This window comes from Vidua chalybeata, chromosome 5, assembly GCF_026979565.1.
Source record: "Vidua chalybeata isolate OUT-0048 chromosome 5, bVidCha1 merged haplotype, whole genome shotgun sequence".
NCBI classification, from domain to species: Eukaryota; Metazoa; Chordata; class Aves; order Passeriformes; family Viduidae; genus Vidua; species Vidua chalybeata.
The window spans coordinates 20,547,677-20,566,820 of record NC_071534.1 but is presented as its reverse complement, the minus strand read 5'-3'; the positions used below and the strand labels follow the sequence as shown (position 1 = coordinate 20,566,820).

The following is a 19,144-nucleotide window of genomic DNA, read 5'->3' as shown; positions in this document are numbered from 1 at the left end:
TTTGCTTATTGGTATCTGCAGCCCTAAATCATAACAGTAAGTGAGGACCACCTGTCTAGTGAACTTATTGGTCCCAGGGACATCTGATGTGGGGGGGTGGGCAGGGGTGTGGAAACTTTTGCCAGTTGCCAGTGCCAGGACTGGAGTTTGATCAAAAACATACAAACCTCAAGATAATTTTTAGCAGAGTGAGGCAAACTGGAGCCAAAAACATCGTCAAATTAATTTTATTTATAATTCCAGAGAGTGGCCAATTATGTACACATACACACATACACACACACATATATCTTTAGTTAAAAAACCAAACCTGCAGCAGTTGCAGTTTAAGCCCTGAGCCCTGAAGCCTTCTCCTTCATCTCCTGCATTACCTGAGATAGGAGATGAAAGAGGTTGAGATGCCCTGATGTTAAAGGTATTTAGAAGGACTGAGGGAAGGGGATAGGAGTCTGCTCCAGCATTTTTACTGGGAAAAGTGCAGCAGTGGAGGCTGGGTGCTGCTCCAGCAGGGAGGCAGGACACGTGCTTGGGGGTGCGATGCTGGGCTCATGCCTGGGAGTCAGTGAGACGTGAAGAGTTGGCTGGCTGAGCTGAACAGCACACTGAACAGCACACGCCAGCTAAGAAAAGAAGCAATTAGGGAGATGGAAGAGGAGGAGTGATGGGAGGGGAAGGGGGATGAAGGATAAGCAGCAGGAAGGAAGAGGGAGGCAGATTGATTTCACAGTTACTGGAATCTCTAACTACATCAGTCACATTTTCTTCCAGCAAATGTTCCAGCATAAGACTGTGGCTGAATCACATGGTTCATGGAAAGTTCAACTCCCCTTATTCCTCTTCTCATAAACCATCAGCTTGGGCCTATTGCTGTGTGTCATGTCATTGCTCCCAGCTCCCCCACCTGCCTCCCTTCTCCCCGCTTTTGGATGGATGGCCTAAAAACCCCTTGGGATGCTCCCTTGGAAGCACTAATGGGGAAATGCTGCTTTTCTCTGCCTGCTTTTCTCTACAATCCCTGCAGCAGCCTTTTTTTACCCAGTTCAGAAGAGCATCCTGGGTCTGACAACATCCCACACTTTCTTTGGGAGTCAAGTGAGCAAGATCAGGAATGAGTGCCATGTGAATGTAGGTGTGATGGGAAGAAGACAGAGATGCACTTTTCTCAGCTCATGGTTTGGTTCATCCAGCCCAGCACTTGAGTGATCCTGGTGTATACTCCATAGTGATTTGCACGTGCACATCCCATTCCCCAGCTGACCAAACCAGCCAGAAACCATCTGCCACTGGGTTCTTTGCAGGCCAGTGGACCTCCAGAATCACCCTAGAAAAAAGAAAAGTAAAATGAAGTGATGGTGATTCACCAGCTTCTGCTGCTGCCTGATTACATTGCCTTTGAGCCCCTCTGTATACAGATCCCTGTATCCCCTCAACTCATGCCTGGGACATCTGCAACATTCCTTGTACCTTGGGCAGATGTCAAAAACAGTCTCCAATGCAAACATCTGACTCAGTTATTCCTTCATCGTGCAAATTCCTCCCCCTCAGCCAGGTCCCAAAAAGCTGATTGCGCTACTGATTCCTCCTGGTCCTTATGGCATTTCCAAATATGTGGCAGGCAAGGATGATTGTTGGAATTTAACTGGATTCCATGAGGGATGGCAGAGAGGAATTCCTTGAGATTAATAGTAATGAAGGAACACACAGGTTACTGTGTATGACAGGTGCTAAAGAGGCTGAGGGTGTAAGAGACTGATGTAATCACCTGACTTGAAAGTGGAAGGTAGAGTGAAGAATGGGCTGAAATGAGAAAAGGGTAATTTAAATGTATTTGGATCCTGTCTAAGGCAAGGAAGAAGCAGTCATGAGAGCTGTTGTTGGCCGCTTAGATCAGAGGAAGTGTTGGGAAAGTGACCTTATATAGTCTTTCCTCCTTCATTTCAGGCTGTGGATTGCATTTGTGAGACTTGGGACACATCCCACCTCTGGTAGTCAACCCTGATCCCACAACTCCTCTGTCACCTGGCAGGCATCCTTCTTGCCCTGGTAGTACCCAGCACACAGCATCCTGGGAGTAATCATGTAGTGATAAGCCTCGCTGCAGATGTTCTGCTGGACGAGCTGCACGTCCACCTTCTGCAGAACATTGCTGATATGCCCTGAAAAGTAGAGCACCAAAATTAGCACAGGTGAGCTATGATGGAACTTCCCCTAGCCCATGCCTACCTCACTGCATGCCAAAATCTGCCACTGGAATTTCTGTTCTGCTCTCCACTGGCATCACAGTCTCTGACTTTAGGCAGAGCACTTTTTCTGCATGGAAGACATAAAATTCCCCTTCATTCCTTTCGCTACAGGGATATGCTGGGGGCACTTCAGCTTTTGGGACAAAGAGTATTCTGCTTTGGGGAAATCTCTGGGTTGTCAGAATCTTGGGTTTGTTTCTCACTGAAATGGATGTTAAGCTCTTCTGTCTAAGAGTACAAACCAGGAGTGTCCAGTTCTTTATAGTCTCCTGAGTGTTTCCAGTTAGGAAGCAGCTGGAACAAGTTTGTAACTGGGTGAAGGCACTAAGCTGACCTGAAGGGCTGTTCTAGTCTTTGGATGAAGAAACACATGCTGTCCCCATACAGATTACCAGACTGCCATGCCTGCCTCTCCACATGAGGTTTCAGAGCACTCAACAGGTAACTTTGGTCAACCTATTACCCAAAATCAGAAGGAGTGAAGGAGGCACAATGTTTTGGGATGAACAGAAGCCTGTTCTGCCTACGACACATCTGAACCTAGGTTTCTGCCTCAGCCCTGCTGCAGTAGGCCACCAAGAGACCTTGAACCTACCGCCTTCCTTGAGGGCTCCCCAGCCAGTGATCCAGCAAAGAAGGCCAGGCTCAAAGATGTGAGAAGGAGCAGGCAAGCAGATGGGCTGGATTAAGGGCGAGATGATCACAGGATGATCCAGCTGGAGCAGGGCCACATCATAATCGTGGCTGTCCTCCTCGTAATAAGGGTGGAGAAAGAGATGGATAACCTTGAAGGACACCTCTGTATGGCCAGTGGCATTTTGCAAGTATTTACCCAAGTAAACGGTCCAGATGGAGGGGGAGGCAAGCCTGTAGGATGCAACAGAGGAGCTTGGGACCCAAAGGGCACACTTTGCAGGTAATGCTATCCCCATCCTAGCACATGCTGACATCTCCACCGTTGTGACAGTGTGGGGACAATACAGAGCCAAAACAAAGGTGGAGCTGTGCAGCATCTTCCGCTATGATTGGCCCCTCGAAGCTGCTCTGCGAATCCCAGCATTGCCCCTTTTCTGCACATACCACCAGATAATACTGCATATATCCATACCCTTTTCTTCAGTTCCAAGCCATGGAGAAGCATGGCTGAGGTGCCAGAGGAGGGATGCAGCTGCCCCATGACATTTTCATCAGTCAGAAGAGCCTCCCATCATGCATGACATGGAAAGCAATGCAAATCTTTCTATCCAGCACCTCCCCTCTCCATTTACCTCTCATCCTGGAAGCAGTGTGCTGCTGAGACCACCCAGCGGTCAGCAATGAGTGTTCCCCCACAAATGTGGCGGCCCCGAACTTGCAGGCTGGCCTGCCATGGCCATTCCCCTTCCACAGAATTCATACCACCCACAATCCTGCTGAGAGGGGCTTGCATCCCACAGTCTGAGGAGGAGACACAACAGGTACTTCAGGGAAGGAAGGGAACATGATATACTGTGCCTGCCCTTCCTTTCCTACTTAGTTGACTGAAGAGTTTGACCTCTAATTGTTTGTCCTACCCGGACAGCACATACTTTATTTACTGCCCAGGACAGGTCAAGTGAGCACTCCCTCCCAGCATTCCCCACCTCCAGCTGCAGCCTGGGGATGCCTTTGGGGCAGCATGCTGGCTGTGCTGTCAGGAGACCCTCCTGCTCATTCCCCTTCACTGCCTACTGAGGCTCCAGAAAAAAACAAGTAGGGAAATCAAAACATTAACTCTCTCCCTGCCACTGGCCATGCAGACATGGGTGATTTTCCTGGCTGGAGCCTTATACAATGGCATAAAAGCCAACACAGTGGTGAAACAGGTATCCTGTGGGTTGAACCTGGCCTGTGAGACATGTCTGTCTGGCTGATGCCTCTGCCTGAAGGAGGCAGGGAGCAGCTGTCTGAAGAGCAAGAGTTTGCTCACACTCAGTGCAGAGTTGGCTCGTTGCTGCTGTCCCTGACACTGCAGGGTGGAGCAGGAGCACTGGTACTGTGGGACTGAGGTGGGGAGAAGGTGGTGGAACAAGGGACCGTGGATGCTTCTTCAGGGTCGTGGGAGAAAATGGGGCAACTTGCAGCTACATGTCATCCTGAACCTGCCTGGCTGACATGCGGCTGATCATTTCCTCACCACAGTGATTCTCATCAGACAGGTCCTTGCAATCTGCAGTGGTATCACACAGGGGGTTGGGTTTCTTCACACAGGTCCCATCTTCACAACGGTAGGTGAAAGGACCGCATGGGACCCCTGCAAAAAGGAAGCCAAGACTAAGAGAAGGCAGCTGGTTGTAGATGCAGCCTGAAGTCCTTTAAATGAGGAGAAAGGGCAGCAGAGAGCTTGGGGGAACTCCATAAATGATGACAGGGAATTTCCTGAACAAACAAACAGCTCACAAATATTGTGAGGAGGCTGGGCGAGCTAACTCCCAGATGGTGTCCTTATGTCACATGTGGGAGGTACTCTATAGACAGCCTTGGTTCAAACACAGGGGTGGGCATTTGTCATCCCAGCACTGTCCCCTCCCTACCTCCACTGCAGTGCTCCTCATCACTCCCGTTGACACAGTCCAGCTGCTGATTGCAGACCCTGCTGAACTCGATGCAAGTGCTGTCCTCACGGCACTGGAACTTTGCAGGGCACACTGCACAGGAGGAGGCACATGAGATCAGGCAAAGACAAGGTGTGAGGTCATAAGTCCTGCAGTCTCTACAGCCTCTTCCCCCACCTCATTAGCTGTGCTTAAGACCAGCTCTGGTATAGTGCAGCTGTGTAGCTTTTGCCTGATCTGCGTTGTAGGTATGTGTGCACCCTGTCTTACACTTTGCTGTTGCTGACTTAACTTTTCTTGTCTTGGCCTCAGACCCACCTCAGCACTACGTACTTGTTTGAGGTCCATGGACTCTTCAGTTACCACCACCAGTCCTGGTCTGCTTGCCTTGTTAGGGTTTTGTAGGACTGTGTCCTGTCTGGTGAGGTCACTGTTCCTCCTGCCTCGCTGTCAGCCCCAGCTCATGGGTACTGTTTCACACAGACCAGCACCTCCCCTTGCAGCTGAGTCCTGAACAACAAAGGATTCTGCAATGTCCATGAGTTCTGATGGACACTGGAGGATGGAGATGGGTCTAAGCTGCCTGCCCACTTAGAGTTGACTTCTCTTCTCAGATTTCCATAGCAGGAACTTGTTCTGTTTGTGTGTACCATTTTCTTACTGCAATTACTATAATTTTTTCATTAATAGCATGAAACTTCTAGATGACTAAAGGCACATGAAGGTCTGAGGCAACTTGAGCTTTGATTTTAAAGACAGGGATTGTTCCATACCAATATAGAGTGAATAATCAGAGATGCACTAGTGGCAAGAGTATAAGAAAGGAAGGAAATAATAATGTTTCTATTTTCTTTTTCAAATACAAAGTAATGTTGGAAAACACTGAGAAAGTGTGGGCTTTCTGTCAGTCTTGGTGTGTGCCAACCTGTGAAACTGAATGACATGATATCCCTGGGGCCAAGGAGATACTGGGATTCAAGAAAAGATTACATATTCATAAGGATGCAAATGTATCCATGTCTACAGGAGGGAAGCATGCAAACCCTGATGTCAGACAGCTGGATGATGGGACAGAGCACATTGTCAGCAACACTGCAGACAATATAAAACCCAGCTTCGGCAATCTTATGTGAACTCTCACATTTCTAGCACAGAATTAAGGCTTCCTTAGAAAGATTTCTCCTTCCTTTGACTTTAGACTTTTCCTACACCTTCCTCTGAATCTTTCAAAACTGGCCACTCTCTCCAGTGGTTCAGGGCTCTTTATCTGTGAAAAAAAAAAAATCTGTAGGAAACAACTAATGAAAAGTTAGTGGTGGCAGCAATATGATGAGCCCCCCATCACACCAGAGGTGAGAGAAATAATGAATTAGGTGTCGTGTCTAAGCCTGAATTGCTGTTCCTATGAGAATGGGGCTCCGCAGGAGTTCTGAGATGCTAAGAGTGGAGCCTGAATCAGCACTAAATGCTTTTGGCATGAAGAACCGATTGAGGCTGATCAAGGACTTTGATGCTCCCATACTGGGGCAAAATATATGAGTGAGGATCTGTACAGATGAAGTGTCACAAATGGCCTGGGGGGAAAGAGGAGAGAGAAGGGCAGCAGGTGGGCTTGGGGAAGTGAGAGCAGGGAGCGGGACGCTGAGGGGTGTGACAGCAGAGGGGGCTGTAGGCCAGGGCTGAGGTTGGTTCAAGACCCTTGGTGGGAGGAAATCAGAACAAGGTGGGGGACAGCTTGGGTAGGGGACTTCTTTCAGGCTGCCTGGAACTCTTGGTGCTCTTGCTACTAGGGGACTCTCCCGGGAAGGCTGTACTGTGAGAGGAGCCAGAAGCATTACTGCTCTTTCCAGAGCAGGCTAAAGCCACACAGCAGTGGGATGAGACTTCTAAGGGCACAGAGGTTTAAGTTCCTGAAGTTGAGGTACAAGGCTGTGCCTTGGTCACCCAAATCCTCCCCATCTCTCCCTGCTTTCGGAGGAGCAAGGGGCTGTGTCTTGCTGAGACCAGGAACCAGCGGGGAGAAGAAATCACTCACCACAGTTTCTCTCATCCAGCCCATTGGGGCAATCTTTGATCCCATCACAGGCTGGAACACACAAACCGTTCACCAAACACAGAAACTCCCCAGGACAGGCTGTGAAACCGAAAGAGAGTAATTAGTCCCCAGTGACTGGAAACCTCCTGGCAGCAGAGCACCATGGCTTGAAATGGTGGAACTGCACACCCTCCTGACCACACGAGTGATGCTGCAGTGTACTGCACTCCCCAAAATCTGCCATGTCATTTGCTCTTAACAGGGACATATGGAGCCAGGATATGCACCAGGGGAAAGAGGGCTTTCGCTGTTTTGCATTGTACCAATGGGCAATATGCAGGACAACCACCTCTCTGGCACACCATACGTCGGGATCACTGCTGTTTCATGTCTCCCGAATGCCACGGGAAAGCTGAAACAGGCTCTTTGGAGTTGTTATCAAAACTTATGTGGGACCTTGAAGGGGTTGTTGTTAGACACGTTGACAGGTGCACATATTCAGGGACTGGTGTGCATTACTGGCACCCTTTAGGAGGGAGATGGTGAAACCTTGGAAAGACAGACTGTGGGCGGAATTTGCATATGTGTGTATTTGTGTGCGGTTTTATTTATCTCTTGTTTGCACGGATTCCAAGGTGAGCAGGAAACAGCACTCTCTAAGAGAGCTTGCAATCAAAACAAATGTTGCTTCAAGCAGAGGTGCTTTCTCATTGAATTCCCAAGGCCCGTCTGTGATTTTGACATGAGGGTAAGATTTTCGGCAATTTTGTGACCTTGGGTTTTGTTGCATGGATGATCTGGCCACAAGAGGCAGAGCCACATGGGCAGAAACAGCTTTGCACATAATTGCCTCTTCTTTTGGGGGCATCACTGGTGCACCACTGATTTGTGAGCATCTTCCTGAAGGGTGGATGGCACCTAGGGCTCCCAGGCTGTGCCTCGTATTTCTCCTGGCACAAGCCAAATGCAGAGGGGCTGCTGGTCCCCCAACAAAGGAGCAGGGAAGAGCCCAAGCTTACGGTCAGATTGCTTGTACAGGCTGTAAGCTGCCTGTACGCCAGGGCCGGTTAAGGAGATCTGCGAGGTGAAGGTGATGGTGATGTCAGCAGAAGATGTGACTGGGATCCTCTCAGCGTAGGCTTGCAGGGTCCGCAGGCCGCACAACCTGAGGGGCAAACACAGGCGAGGTGGATTGGACAGGGAGGCAGGAGACAAAGCCCTGCAAGGGGGCTTGGTGGGGCTGGGGTGGGAAGGGGGTCACACAGACCGGGTGCTGCAGGCAAACCAGGAATACAAAAAGCCTTCAGTATGCATGAGATCCAGACTCCAGAGGGACCCTATCTTTGGACATTTCCTGCTTTCTGGCAAGCACTGAGATCAGGCCATGCAAAGCAGTTCAGTTCTTATGGTGTAAGAAGGTTCTCCTTTGTCATCTTCCCAAAGAAGCCATGTTGTAGAAACTATGGCACTGACAGTTTAAGAGAGGAAGGAAGGGAGAGAAAAAGTGGAAATCCTAAGCCAGGGTAATATAAATTCTGGATCATATCTTTCCTAGGAAGACAAGTTACCTCTACAGGAACCATGGAGAAGGCACTAATGAGGTGGGTCGGGGGAGGTTTTGGAGGGAAACAGGCAATTTTGCAATAAATGGGACGAAAACCAAAAGCTATAGGTCCATCTGTCTCAGAGCCTGCTTTGAGGAGATGGGAACACAACAGATGTTGTGAGCAGTGGTGAGCAGTAGCCCCAGCTATGTACAGATGCTGTTTGTGGGAAGTCCTGCAGGGGAAATGGCTGCAGTCAAAGCAGGAGGATATGGAGCTAAGGGGAAGATCTGTACGGAGGTGGCTGCAAGGCAATGGCAACACAGATAATATTGCAGAGGTGGTGACAGGCAGATTTGCAAACACAGGAGGTGTGGGAGGACACCAAGGTTACACACACAGGAGAAAACTAAGAAACCTGATGCAAACAGCAAGACAGAGAAAGCAGGTTGGTAGCTCAACACGAATCTGTGAGAAATGTGTTCACTGGGGAGAAAGTGAACAAGATGAGCAGAAAAGCAGGAGGCACCAGCACGAAGAGTGGTCACTGAAGAGCTCGGTGTATGGCTCTTCTTCCTCACATATGGTGTCTGAAATGAGCAGGGAACCTGCAGAGCCTTAATCCCAGCTTTATCCAAGGTGGGAAGTGAGAGACAATAACCAGGACCCCACCACACACCTTCTGTTCTGAATGATCCACTGGCCTTGGGTACAGGGCAGGTCATGCTTCTGTCTGCTGAGTGCATAGGCGTCGAACCAGAGTGTGACTCCATAGTCAAGGGATGGGACCTGCAGACAAGGGGGTGCAGAGCAGAGGGCACATGGCTCCTAGGAGTGTTACAGCACACTCCATAAGTCAGAAACACGAGAGCAAATGTGAAGGCCAGATGTCTCTGACCACACTGCAGGTCAGAAAAAAGCACCCTCTAAACTGGAGCCATGCCACAGCCCAGGGTGGCTCTGCTGCTGGTGCCAAAGCCTGGCAATTCTTATCAATTCCTATCAATCTGATTCTGTTTTGAAGAACTCCTCCGGAGATCAAATTTCAGATTCCTCCTCAGCTACAGCATTTCTGTGCTGGTATGCAAGATTAGACTTCTTCCCCTTCAGAAACACACCTTATGTGGAGGCTGGGCAGGCTGTCACCCTCTTCTTGCTTCTCATGATAATCTGACTGAGAGCCCTGGCTGTACCCCCACAATGTGCAGAGTGCTGTGCGCGTTTTGGGGACAGGGTACATGCTCTTGTGGGAGCTGGCTCTTACCGTCATGTGCCAGGTGCATTGCGTGTTGGGCGAGTAGTAGCTGGGGTAGTGTGGGGTGCCGATCTTCCCCTGCAGCTCCAGGCTCTCCTGCAGAGTTATGTTCACTTCACAAGCTGTAAATACAGACATTCAAAGCCCTGGTCTCTGTCAGCTCAGCCTTAGCCCGGGAAGGCCATGCAACCTGCCTTTTACTGACTATCCCTGCAATCCAGAATTAATTCTGCCCCCAACAGGGATGTAGGACCACTAGGAGCTGTGATACTGCAGGAGAAAACCAATCTTCTCCCTGTAACTATAGCCACTCTCCTCCAGCTTTCCTCACCTTCGAGGGGCACCACTTGTGCTGAGAGGATGAAGGGGTCATAGTAGCTGTACATGGCTTTCTTCCACACAATGGACATGACAGGGCCAGATGAAAGGACTTCGACGATGGGCTCCTGCCGGCTGCAGCCGTAGATCCTCAGGGGAAAGAGATAAAAGGATGAGAGTGAAGCGAGCAATAAACAAATGAAAGAGAAGAATGAGAAAGAGAGGCACTGGATATCTGTGTAATCCACACATAGCAGTTGTAAGGCAAACAAAGGGCCAACAGTGACAGCTCCTGCAGCACGGTGCTGTGAGACATATCCCACATCAGTAACTTCAGCTGATCAGCAACAGGCAGGCTGTACATCAAAGAGAACCTCCTCTGATGTAGTCTGACACCTTCCCCTCCTGTGGTGTGTCGTGCCATCCTGCCTGTCTTCCCCATCGTGCTGTCCCTGCTCAGGAGCTACCTACGAGGTGATGAGGTGTTTCTCCAGGGGCCCAGCTGCGTTGTACATTGCCAGGCGGTCCCTGCAGTCAGGCAGAGTCCACTCCAGGCGTAGCTTGATCATGTAGCCCTTGAGGCCATGGAGGTGCCAAAGACAACTGGAGGCCAGGTAGTCAGGGCCTTCCAGCCTTAGGACATCATCCTCCTGGACATAGCTGTACCTGTAGCAACCTGAAAGAGATGTGGTTGTAAGAGATATTAAGATATAGGATTGTCACCTGGTGTATCATTGTAAGCCCCTTTTTAGGGTTAGGCTGACTCATCCCAATGATCTCGGTTTACTTTTACGTACATTGTGGTGGCACTGATCCTTTTCTACCATTGCCCCAGTTTCTCTAAGAACTGTCCCCTCTTCCTTAGTTTACCTAATACTACCTCAGGCTTTAAATATCAGCACAGCACAGCTATCTTTTACTGGATTTATTTACTTTCTCACCTCTTTCTCTTCTCAGCCCCATATTCTTCCTAGCTTTAGATCTCCCTCATCTGAATTCCAGCTTTCAGAAGACCTTCACACCAGGATTTTTGAGTAAATATCAGCTTAAAGGTGAGCTTCTAATAGCATATCTAATGCAAGCTGCCAGACAGAGAACTTACAACACTGCCTGAAATTACTAAAAGCATCTTCAAAGACAACAGACTCCTAAATGAGGCACATCCAGTGCAGAGCCACGCAGGAAACCCCACCCCAGTCAGCAGCATTTAATGGGGCCTGGAATCAGCACTGTGGTACCAGTATACCCAGCTATTTCACAGTTCTCATTAGGACCAGGACAAGTCTGAGGTGGCTGCATTGCCCCTGGCAGCTGGCATCTCTGCCCAGAGCCATCCAGTACATAGCAGTCATGTAATTTGGATCTGGCCAAGCAGCAGCACCGGTGCTCCCTTGCTCCTACTCTCCCCTTCCCAGGATTTACAACTCCAGGAGACCAACAAGCTTTTTCTCCCCTGTGAAAATCCCTCCCATAAAGTCATAAACTCAAAAGGAAAAGAGAAGGTAGCCTACCCAGAGTGGATTGCAGCACTACTATGTCTTTCACACTGGATTCTGTTAGAAAGAAAATATATGAAGGAAAATAAACAAAAATATAAACTGGATTAAAAAAAAAAAAGATAATCTGATCACGTAGCACGGTAGGTGAGGACTCCCTTCCTTCCTTATGTAACTACCTCACTCAGAGCTTCAGCATGGGGCATCCTCCAGGTATCTCTCTCTCTGCTCTCAGGGACCTGTTTCAGTCATGCCTTCTCCAGCCCATTTGTCTGGGAATTTTTTCTGCCCCTGACTCAAATCCAACAGGCCTAATTCTTGCTTTCCAGCCCACCAGGGACTTCTCTGCCTTTTTCCTTGCCCATTTTGCTGTGCTGTTCCAGGACCTCTTCCCCTTCCGAGGAGGGCTGGGCATTGCTTCAGGCAATCATTCCCCTCCTCTACCAGTCACATCACCGGGCACAGCCCCACTTCCCAGAGCCTTCACCATCTGCTGTCCCACTTTAAAGAATGCCCAATCAGAAATATGGGAGTCACTGAGGGTGGAGAAGCAGTTCTCTTTTGATGACCACTGTGCAATGAGCAACTCAACATCCTTGTAGAGCCCACCTTTGGAGAAGGGAGTTGAAGAGAAAGTGACCATCAGGGGCTACAAATCTCTGCAAAACAGTCACAGGGTGGATAACACTTAAGAGAGCTGGGCTTTTCTCCAGCCTCCAGCTGAACTGGAATCAGCGAGAGATCAGGTGCTACTGGGAATAATTGCCAAAATAAAACGCACTGTGAGGTCAGCTGGGTGTGAGGATTGTTGTTGGGGGCTTGCCTAGGTCAGGGCTTTGGTAGCTTCCAAGCAAATCTGTGGGGAGAGATGAGTGGTTTTGTCATAGCAAAACCAGTTGTTGTGGAAAATAGGAACCTGCAGGCATAAGGCCTGCTCCTAGGCAAGCTCATGTGCTGTAAGGAATAATCTGTGCAGAGCTGGTAGTAAGTACTCCTTTATCTGAAGGTAATAAAATCGAGCTCCTGTAGAGAACACCAAGTCCTGAACGATTTTTGGGGAAGGGGAAGCTAGTGTACTGGGGTGAGTGTGGCTGTTAGTAAAAATAAAGCACTGGCGATGTTGGAGAGGTTCCTGTAGCAGTCAATGGTTTGCAGCTCTGCCTCTCAAGGCAGAGTTTAGAGTTGAGCAGGCCGGCAGGGGTCTGTCAGAAAGCAATGAAGTGCTAATGACCTGCTATTAGCTGGCTGTTTCTTCACTCTAACTGTACAGGGCAAATGAAACCAGAGGTGAAGGCACTGGCTGGAGGTCACCCTGGCTCAACAGTATAAGAAATTTTTGGCTTTTGTCTCAGTTATCAGAGTGTACTTCTCAGTGGTAGTCAGAAGCAGAAGGAGCTGGATAAACTACAACTGGTGTGTTAAGTCCAAAATAGAAAGAAGTATGGTCTGCTGAAACGAATAAAACAGTGAAACAGATGCAAAGCAAATAAGAGGAAACTGGGAACAGCTAAAATTGTGGCACTATCATTTTTATTTGTTTATAAGTTGCATTATGAAGTGAGCAAATAAAAGGAAAATGCTAGATGGGCTGACTTGGAAGGATTTAGCATATTTCTTTGTGATATCTTTGTAAAGAAAGTTCATTTAAATTGGCTGAGCATAGGATCTGGTATACTGGAAACAAATACTAAGTAGAAGTAAGGAACTAATGCTAACTGTGGGAGGAGATGTCTTGATGAGATGCTAATGCAGCTTCTGACTAAGACCTTAAAATGATGATCTGGATGAGGGAGTGAAAATAATTTAGAGGAAATCAAATTTTCTTTACAGGCACCAAAAAATGACCCACAAACCAACTGGGATGTGGGGGTAAAAGTTAAAGAAAGTACAGGTAGGATATAATAAAAGAAGCTTCATCTTAGAATAATGCAAGTTCACATGCCTGAGGGTGGAAAAAAACCAAACCCAAACAACTTGGAGATTTAACATCTCATGGGAAGAAGAAACTTGGAAATAGGAGTCCCAAGAGGAGGAGAAGAAACACAGTGTGTTATAAAACCTATGAGATTTGGTACTCTGTAAGAGGGATCAGACCAGCCTCACAAGTTAAGCCTCATTACAACCATCAAATATAAATTCCATTGGACTTGTATGCAATGACTACATATTCATCCTTAGTCCCTTACCTAACACCTACTCTGGAGCAGTTTTGCATGGGTGGCTTTTTAAACAGGCTGTGACCTTCACTGTGAGCAACAATAAATAATCCTTAAAATCATATGTCAGGAACTGAAGTGACAACGATGCTTTGTCTCAGAGGAAGACTTAGTGGTGACTCAGATATGTTGCTTTTGTTCTCTCTATCAAACAGTCCAGAATAATCTCCCAAAGGAAAGTAGCAAACCTAAGTGCTTGGTATTTTCAAGCTGAGCTGATCAAAGTCATGACCTGTCTAAGACCTCGCTCTACAAAAGCCAAAGCTGATGGGTGAAAAAAGAATCACCTATCTGATCATGGTCAGGTGTATCTCCAATAATTTTAATCCTTCAAAGGAAGGAATTTTTTTTTCTTTTTTTTTTTTTTTTAAATCAAACCTCAATTTTTCTCTAGTAGGAAAAAATGCGTAAAATTGTATCTCCTGATCCTTACTATTTCTCTCATCTTCTTCAAGTTTCCTCTGTCTCCTTCAATAGACTCCTGGCCTTTTCTCCTAACCTTCTACATTGTGGAGCATTTCTGACTGCTCAGGCCACAGCTGAGCAGCTGGTACTTACCCAGGAGAACCAGAGAGTCTGGGTTCACCCTGTACTCCTTCTGGTAGGACAGGCTGCCCGAGCTGTTGAAGCTGGTGGAGAGCTCTTGGTGGAGCATTGTTTTTACCCTCTCAGCAGTTGCCTCCTTCTGCTGACTCTCAGGGATTTGGAGGGTGAACCAGAAGAAGAAGGTCAGAGCTCCCTCCCTAACAGAGAAATAGCATGTAAAATATTTTTGCTCTTCATCTCCAGAATTACTGGAGAGACAAACCCTGGAGAATTACCCTCCCCACTATTTTTCCATAAATCAGACATATCTGTGTAGATTTTCCAACTCTGCTGCTGTGACCCAGAGGAACGTCTCTGAGTGGGGCAGGAGAGCTGCAATATACATGGTGTGAGTCAGTGCTTTGTGGGAAGAAGCCTTTCCATGCCATCTGGCTTTAGTGATGACCATATGAGCTCAAATTATTATGATAATTAATCAAGATTAGTCTAATGAGTAGTCTCATTTCAGGTAGAAATGACCTTTGGGTACTACTGACCAGGGGTTGAAAAGAGAAGCTCAAGACTTCACTGTCTCATCTCCCAGTGGTGACAAGTGGATGATTTATAAGCAGGTACCTTACAACAACCCCTTAATGCTGGACAGGCTAAAGCTGCAGGAGACTGTGCCTGGGAAAGTTCTGTTCAACCAGCTGGCAGAGAAAATTGGCTGGAGAAGGGCAAGAAGATGTTGAAACACATCTTTGTTCAGTAAAAGGCTAGAGCAAGATGTGCAAGTGAAACTTTTCTTTCCCCAGTTGAAAATGGAAGTACATCAAAGTTGGAATGTTCCTTAGATAAAGGACAAATTTAGGGGTGTGGCTTTCCATAGGGAAAAAAAATCAGAAGCAAATGACCATCAGTCTGGAAATCATTTCTGCTATCCTGTTCTACTGTTATGACCTGCAAAGCTGTAGTCCCACATCTGTCCCATTCCACTGTTATCCTGTTCCCAGGTGGTCCAGGCTTCTTGGCGGGAATAACTTTTCCATGCTGCATTCTGGCCTCTCCCTTCTGGTGCCTAGAGTCAGGCCATAAAATAGCTTTCTTGAATTAGAAAAATTAATTTCCAGCTGCTTGGTTTCTACTGACAATGCCAAGACAATTTTTTTTTTTTTTAATCTCTTCCCAATTTTTTTTTTTTTTTTTTACTCTCTTGAACTTTTGCCTCTCTGAAAAATTTCTCAGTTTTGGCTTTTCATCATGAGCTGGGATGAAGAGGAACATCAAAATATCTCCATCTCTGTTATGCTGGAACCACTCTGAATCTGGACTGTCCAGAGGTCATGGCAGGGACTGCAAAAGTTTGTCATGGGCAGATTTCAGTGAAACCAGAGTACAATTTACTGGAAGTTTTCACACAGGAACAAGCAAATATGCTGTGGGTGCTACTCACCCAAAGGCATACACTGTGCTCGAGTTGTAGTACCGACCCAGCTCTGTGGCAAGAATCAGTTCCTTCAGCTGCAATGAGAACATTGTCTGATAACTACAGGGCAATGTTACAGTGGCTGATCCCATCTTTCATCCCTCAAGCCTGCCCTTGGATGGGGGTGCCTGACCCCTTCCTCCTTCTACTCACTGAGCAGCCTCAGGGCTGGCTCTGTTCATGAAAAGCCCTCACCATGTTCTGGAGCTTAGCTGACTCCACCCAGAAGGCTCTGGACTCCACCTGCCCGAGGTCTGGGGAGTACTGACGGTTGAGGACCTGGAGGCTGCCACAGTAAAACTGCAGGATGGATGGTTCCAGATGCCATGGTCTGTAGTCTGCCAAGAGAAGACACTACTGGGTTACCTTAGTGATACATAGGAAAGAGGAGGTTGCCCCTGTATATGACTGTCTAAAGGCCACCCAGAGTCACTTATGTGCTCTGGGCTGGGCATTGCTCTGACTACCCCCCCTCCACATCCTGCTGGGGGGAAAAAACATGTAAATTTTTACCTAGGAAATACCAGGTTGCTGCAGCAGCTCCAGCCAGCACAAGAAAGGCTATCCCAAGGGGCACATAGCGGAGGCAGCGACGTGAGTTAGTTTCTGATTTGTCATTTGAGAGGGAGCTGGAGTCTTCCTCCTGTTCCTCGGCCTCCATCAGGCGTGTCTGGTGACACAGCATGCCAGGGTCAGGCTGGTTTTTCTGTTTCCCTTTACACCCTCTCTGAAGGTATTATGCCAAATCTGTCCTCCTCTCCCAAGATCTACGGCCCCAAGAGAACACTGTGCAAATCATCACAGACTTTGCTCAGAGCAAATGTGAATAAAACTGCTAAATCAGTGGGAGACAGGCTTCCAGGACACTGTCTTGTCTCCTGGTAATCCATTGGTATTCAAAGGCATTCCCTGGGTTTTGCTTCTGTCAAAAGTGCAAATTAGCACAATAATGAATTTCTCTGAATACATAAGTGTTGTCCTCCCAGGCTGGGAGTTGTTTTAAAACTGGTATTATTTTGATCTAGAAATCAATGCAGAAGAAAATCGGTGGCCTGAAATGTGAGCAAAAGCACAAAGCAGCCACTGCCTGGGAACTTGAAGTTACACTTTGCCTGCTGTGCCATTTTTATCTTGATCCCTAAAAGTAAGCAAACGTTGCCATTCCCACCAGGCTGTGTGTTCCCAGACAAAGCCAATGCTGGCACTGGCTCAATAGCTGAGCTAATGTGAAGAGAGCACCTGAATAATGTTCAGCCCTTCACCACCACCTGCTTGGTCCAGGGGACACCTTCTGTCTTCCTTTGCCCCTCATCTCCCCCACGCTGCTTCTTTTGCTTCTTCCTGACTGCTTCTCTTCTGTCAGCCCCACACTCTGAGGGTGAGAAATACCATTGCCCAAGAGAGCCACATTAATACTGGTTTTGTCACTCTCCTTCTCCTTTCCTCTGCTACCACATAGCACATGCCTGCCCTCAAAGGTTTTCTGTGTTTCTGTGGTTGGAGAGGAAAGGGATGTGGATGCATTTGCACGGGAGAACACAGAGGTCTTGTGGAATTCTTGTGTCCTGTCTGTGTGTAAGTCGTCTTTGTTCCCAGTGGTGCATGTGGACATGGGGAGAGGAGTGCATGGGAGGGACCTGCTACAGCTGAGAGAAGAGGTGGCTGTCCTCATGCACGTTTAACCCATGTGGATGCCACTGAGCATCACTTGATAAGGATGAGTGGGCTTTTCAGCCTCCTCCCCCCAGTTACAGAGCCCCAAGCCCTCCAAGCTGCCTTGCAACATGGAGACGCATTTGCAGAATGTAAGCACCAGGTAACTCACACCAGAACATTAAACCCAGCCTGGTGAACATCCGCACTCGGACAAGCAGTCACACATCCAGTTGCTCTAACACACCCTTCCAGAGGGGCAGGCGGTACAAACAGGCCCAGCACAGACTGCCCTCCCTTGCTCCTTGTGGGGCACCTTTCTGTGCAACCCCTGGGAAGGGTCTCCTCCCCAAGGAGCCAAACTGGGTAGTCCAGGAGAGCAAGGGCACTTCTCTGCTACCACAGCATCCCTTCAGAAACAGCAGGCATAAGCACACAAGCGCAGATGGAGGGGCAGGGGAGGGAGGGGCAGCAGAAGAGCCTCTTTGTTAGTAGATTTGATGGCAGGCACTGGGGTTTCCCCCAGAGCTGCAGACCTACCTCTAAAGCTTGCTGCTGCCCGTGAGACCTGGCCCACACCCCAGCTCACACCTGCAGGGAGTGGGGGAGGAAGTAGGACATCTATTTACGCAGCTCAAGGTCTCCTCAGTGATCAATAACCTGGTGCCATGTCCCTTCAGCTCGGCCTTTGTCCTGCACCATCCTGCTGCAGTGGGTCAGCACACCCTGCACAATGACTTTTTTTCTTTTCTGAAATGGAGGGTTTGGAGGCTTCAAACAGGAGAAGATCTGCAGGCTGAGCAGGGGAAATCCAGAAAAAGTCAAGGTATGAGCACCTCTAGCTGTGCAGAGAAGAGCAATCCAGGAGACTGGTGCAATCGCTTACATTGTCCTCCTCAGGGGATGGGGAGTTGCTGAGCAACTGCTGTATTTCTTAGCCACCCTCTTTAGTCCCATCGGTGTGTGCTCCCCAGCACAGGGATGGAGATGCTGCCTGGCGGGGTAGATGGCTGGAAGGAGGGAAGATGGCACAGAGCAGGTCTGGTCACCACAGTGTTCATCAGATGAAAGCAAAGCACAGTGCCTCTCAGTGCCAACTTCAGAGACTCCCTCTTGTCTTCTTGCACTTCTCGCTGCCCAGTCTCCTCACACTGGGCTCCCCACACGCAGCTGCACCACCACTCACACCTGCCTGCAGCATCTGCTTTTCTTCCAGCCCCCAGTCCTCCTCAGCTACTTTTCCTACACAACCTTCTGCTTACAGTCCTGCAGGTCTCTATGTGCCCCTTTGTTTTTCACAGGAAGCACAGACACTGCAGCTAGAGCAGAGTAAACAGGGTTATTCTGTCAATAAATGGGTGACTCCTGACCCAGGGCTGAGCTCTAGCCAGTGACATCGATCTGGGGTTGAGCTTATTTGGGCCAAGGCTCACTTGGGCTCATTTTGGCAGCTGTGCAGGGATAGATGTTTTTCAGCTCTGTCAATGGACCAGGTTTAGTCTGGGACTGCATGAAGATCAAAAGCCATTCCTGTAGTTGCCTCATGGTGGATTCTAGTAGATAAACATTAAATGTAGGTAGAAAGTTGCAGTGTTTGACTGGGAATGCTTTCAGAACTACTCAAGAGATTTAAGACCTGATTTCACTTTTAAAAGTTACTTTGAACCAGAATTTCCACAGATAATGAGGGACAAGCAGCATCTTTAGGCACGTATGTATTCATATATAGCTTTTCTAAGTTTACATTATGAGGGGCTTGCCACAGTGGGTCAGAACCCATCTGAGGGTATTTCTCAATGC

The 19,144-nt window shown here is 48.2% G+C and overlaps 1 protein-coding gene across 3 annotated transcripts; it reads right to left on the bottom strand.

Annotated features, from left to right (window-relative positions):
* Positions 1 to 211: 211 nt before the first annotated feature.
* TMPRSS6 (transmembrane serine protease 6) lies at positions 212 to 18,636 on the bottom strand. 3 transcript variants are annotated; one of them, XM_053942440.1, is made up of 18 exons: positions 17,885 to 18,636; positions 16,205 to 16,361; positions 15,887 to 16,029; positions 15,659 to 15,726; positions 14,239 to 14,423; positions 11,480 to 11,521; positions 10,440 to 10,644; positions 9,982 to 10,118; positions 9,660 to 9,772; positions 9,075 to 9,184; positions 7,871 to 8,016; positions 6,852 to 6,950; positions 4,796 to 4,909; positions 4,399 to 4,515; positions 3,512 to 3,680; positions 2,839 to 3,110; positions 2,020 to 2,156; positions 212 to 1,321 (listed from the first exon to the last, which is right to left on the bottom strand). In XM_053942440.1, the coding sequence occupies exons 2-18, from the start codon at positions 16,350 to 16,352 to the stop codon at positions 1,163 to 1,165; spliced, it is 2,364 nt and encodes a 787-aa protein (XP_053798415.1). In that variant the 5' UTR covers positions 16,353 to 16,361; positions 17,885 to 18,636; the 3' UTR covers positions 212 to 1,162. The 3 variants fall into 3 exon arrangements, with proteins under 3 accessions (XP_053798415.1, XP_053798416.1, XP_053798417.1); XM_053942441.1 differs by having other exon boundaries at positions 6,855 to 6,950; XM_053942442.1 differs by lacking the exons at positions 15,659 to 15,726; positions 16,205 to 16,361; positions 17,885 to 18,636 and having other exon boundaries at positions 15,887 to 15,937.
* Between the last annotated feature and the right edge of the window lie 508 nt (positions 18,637 to 19,144).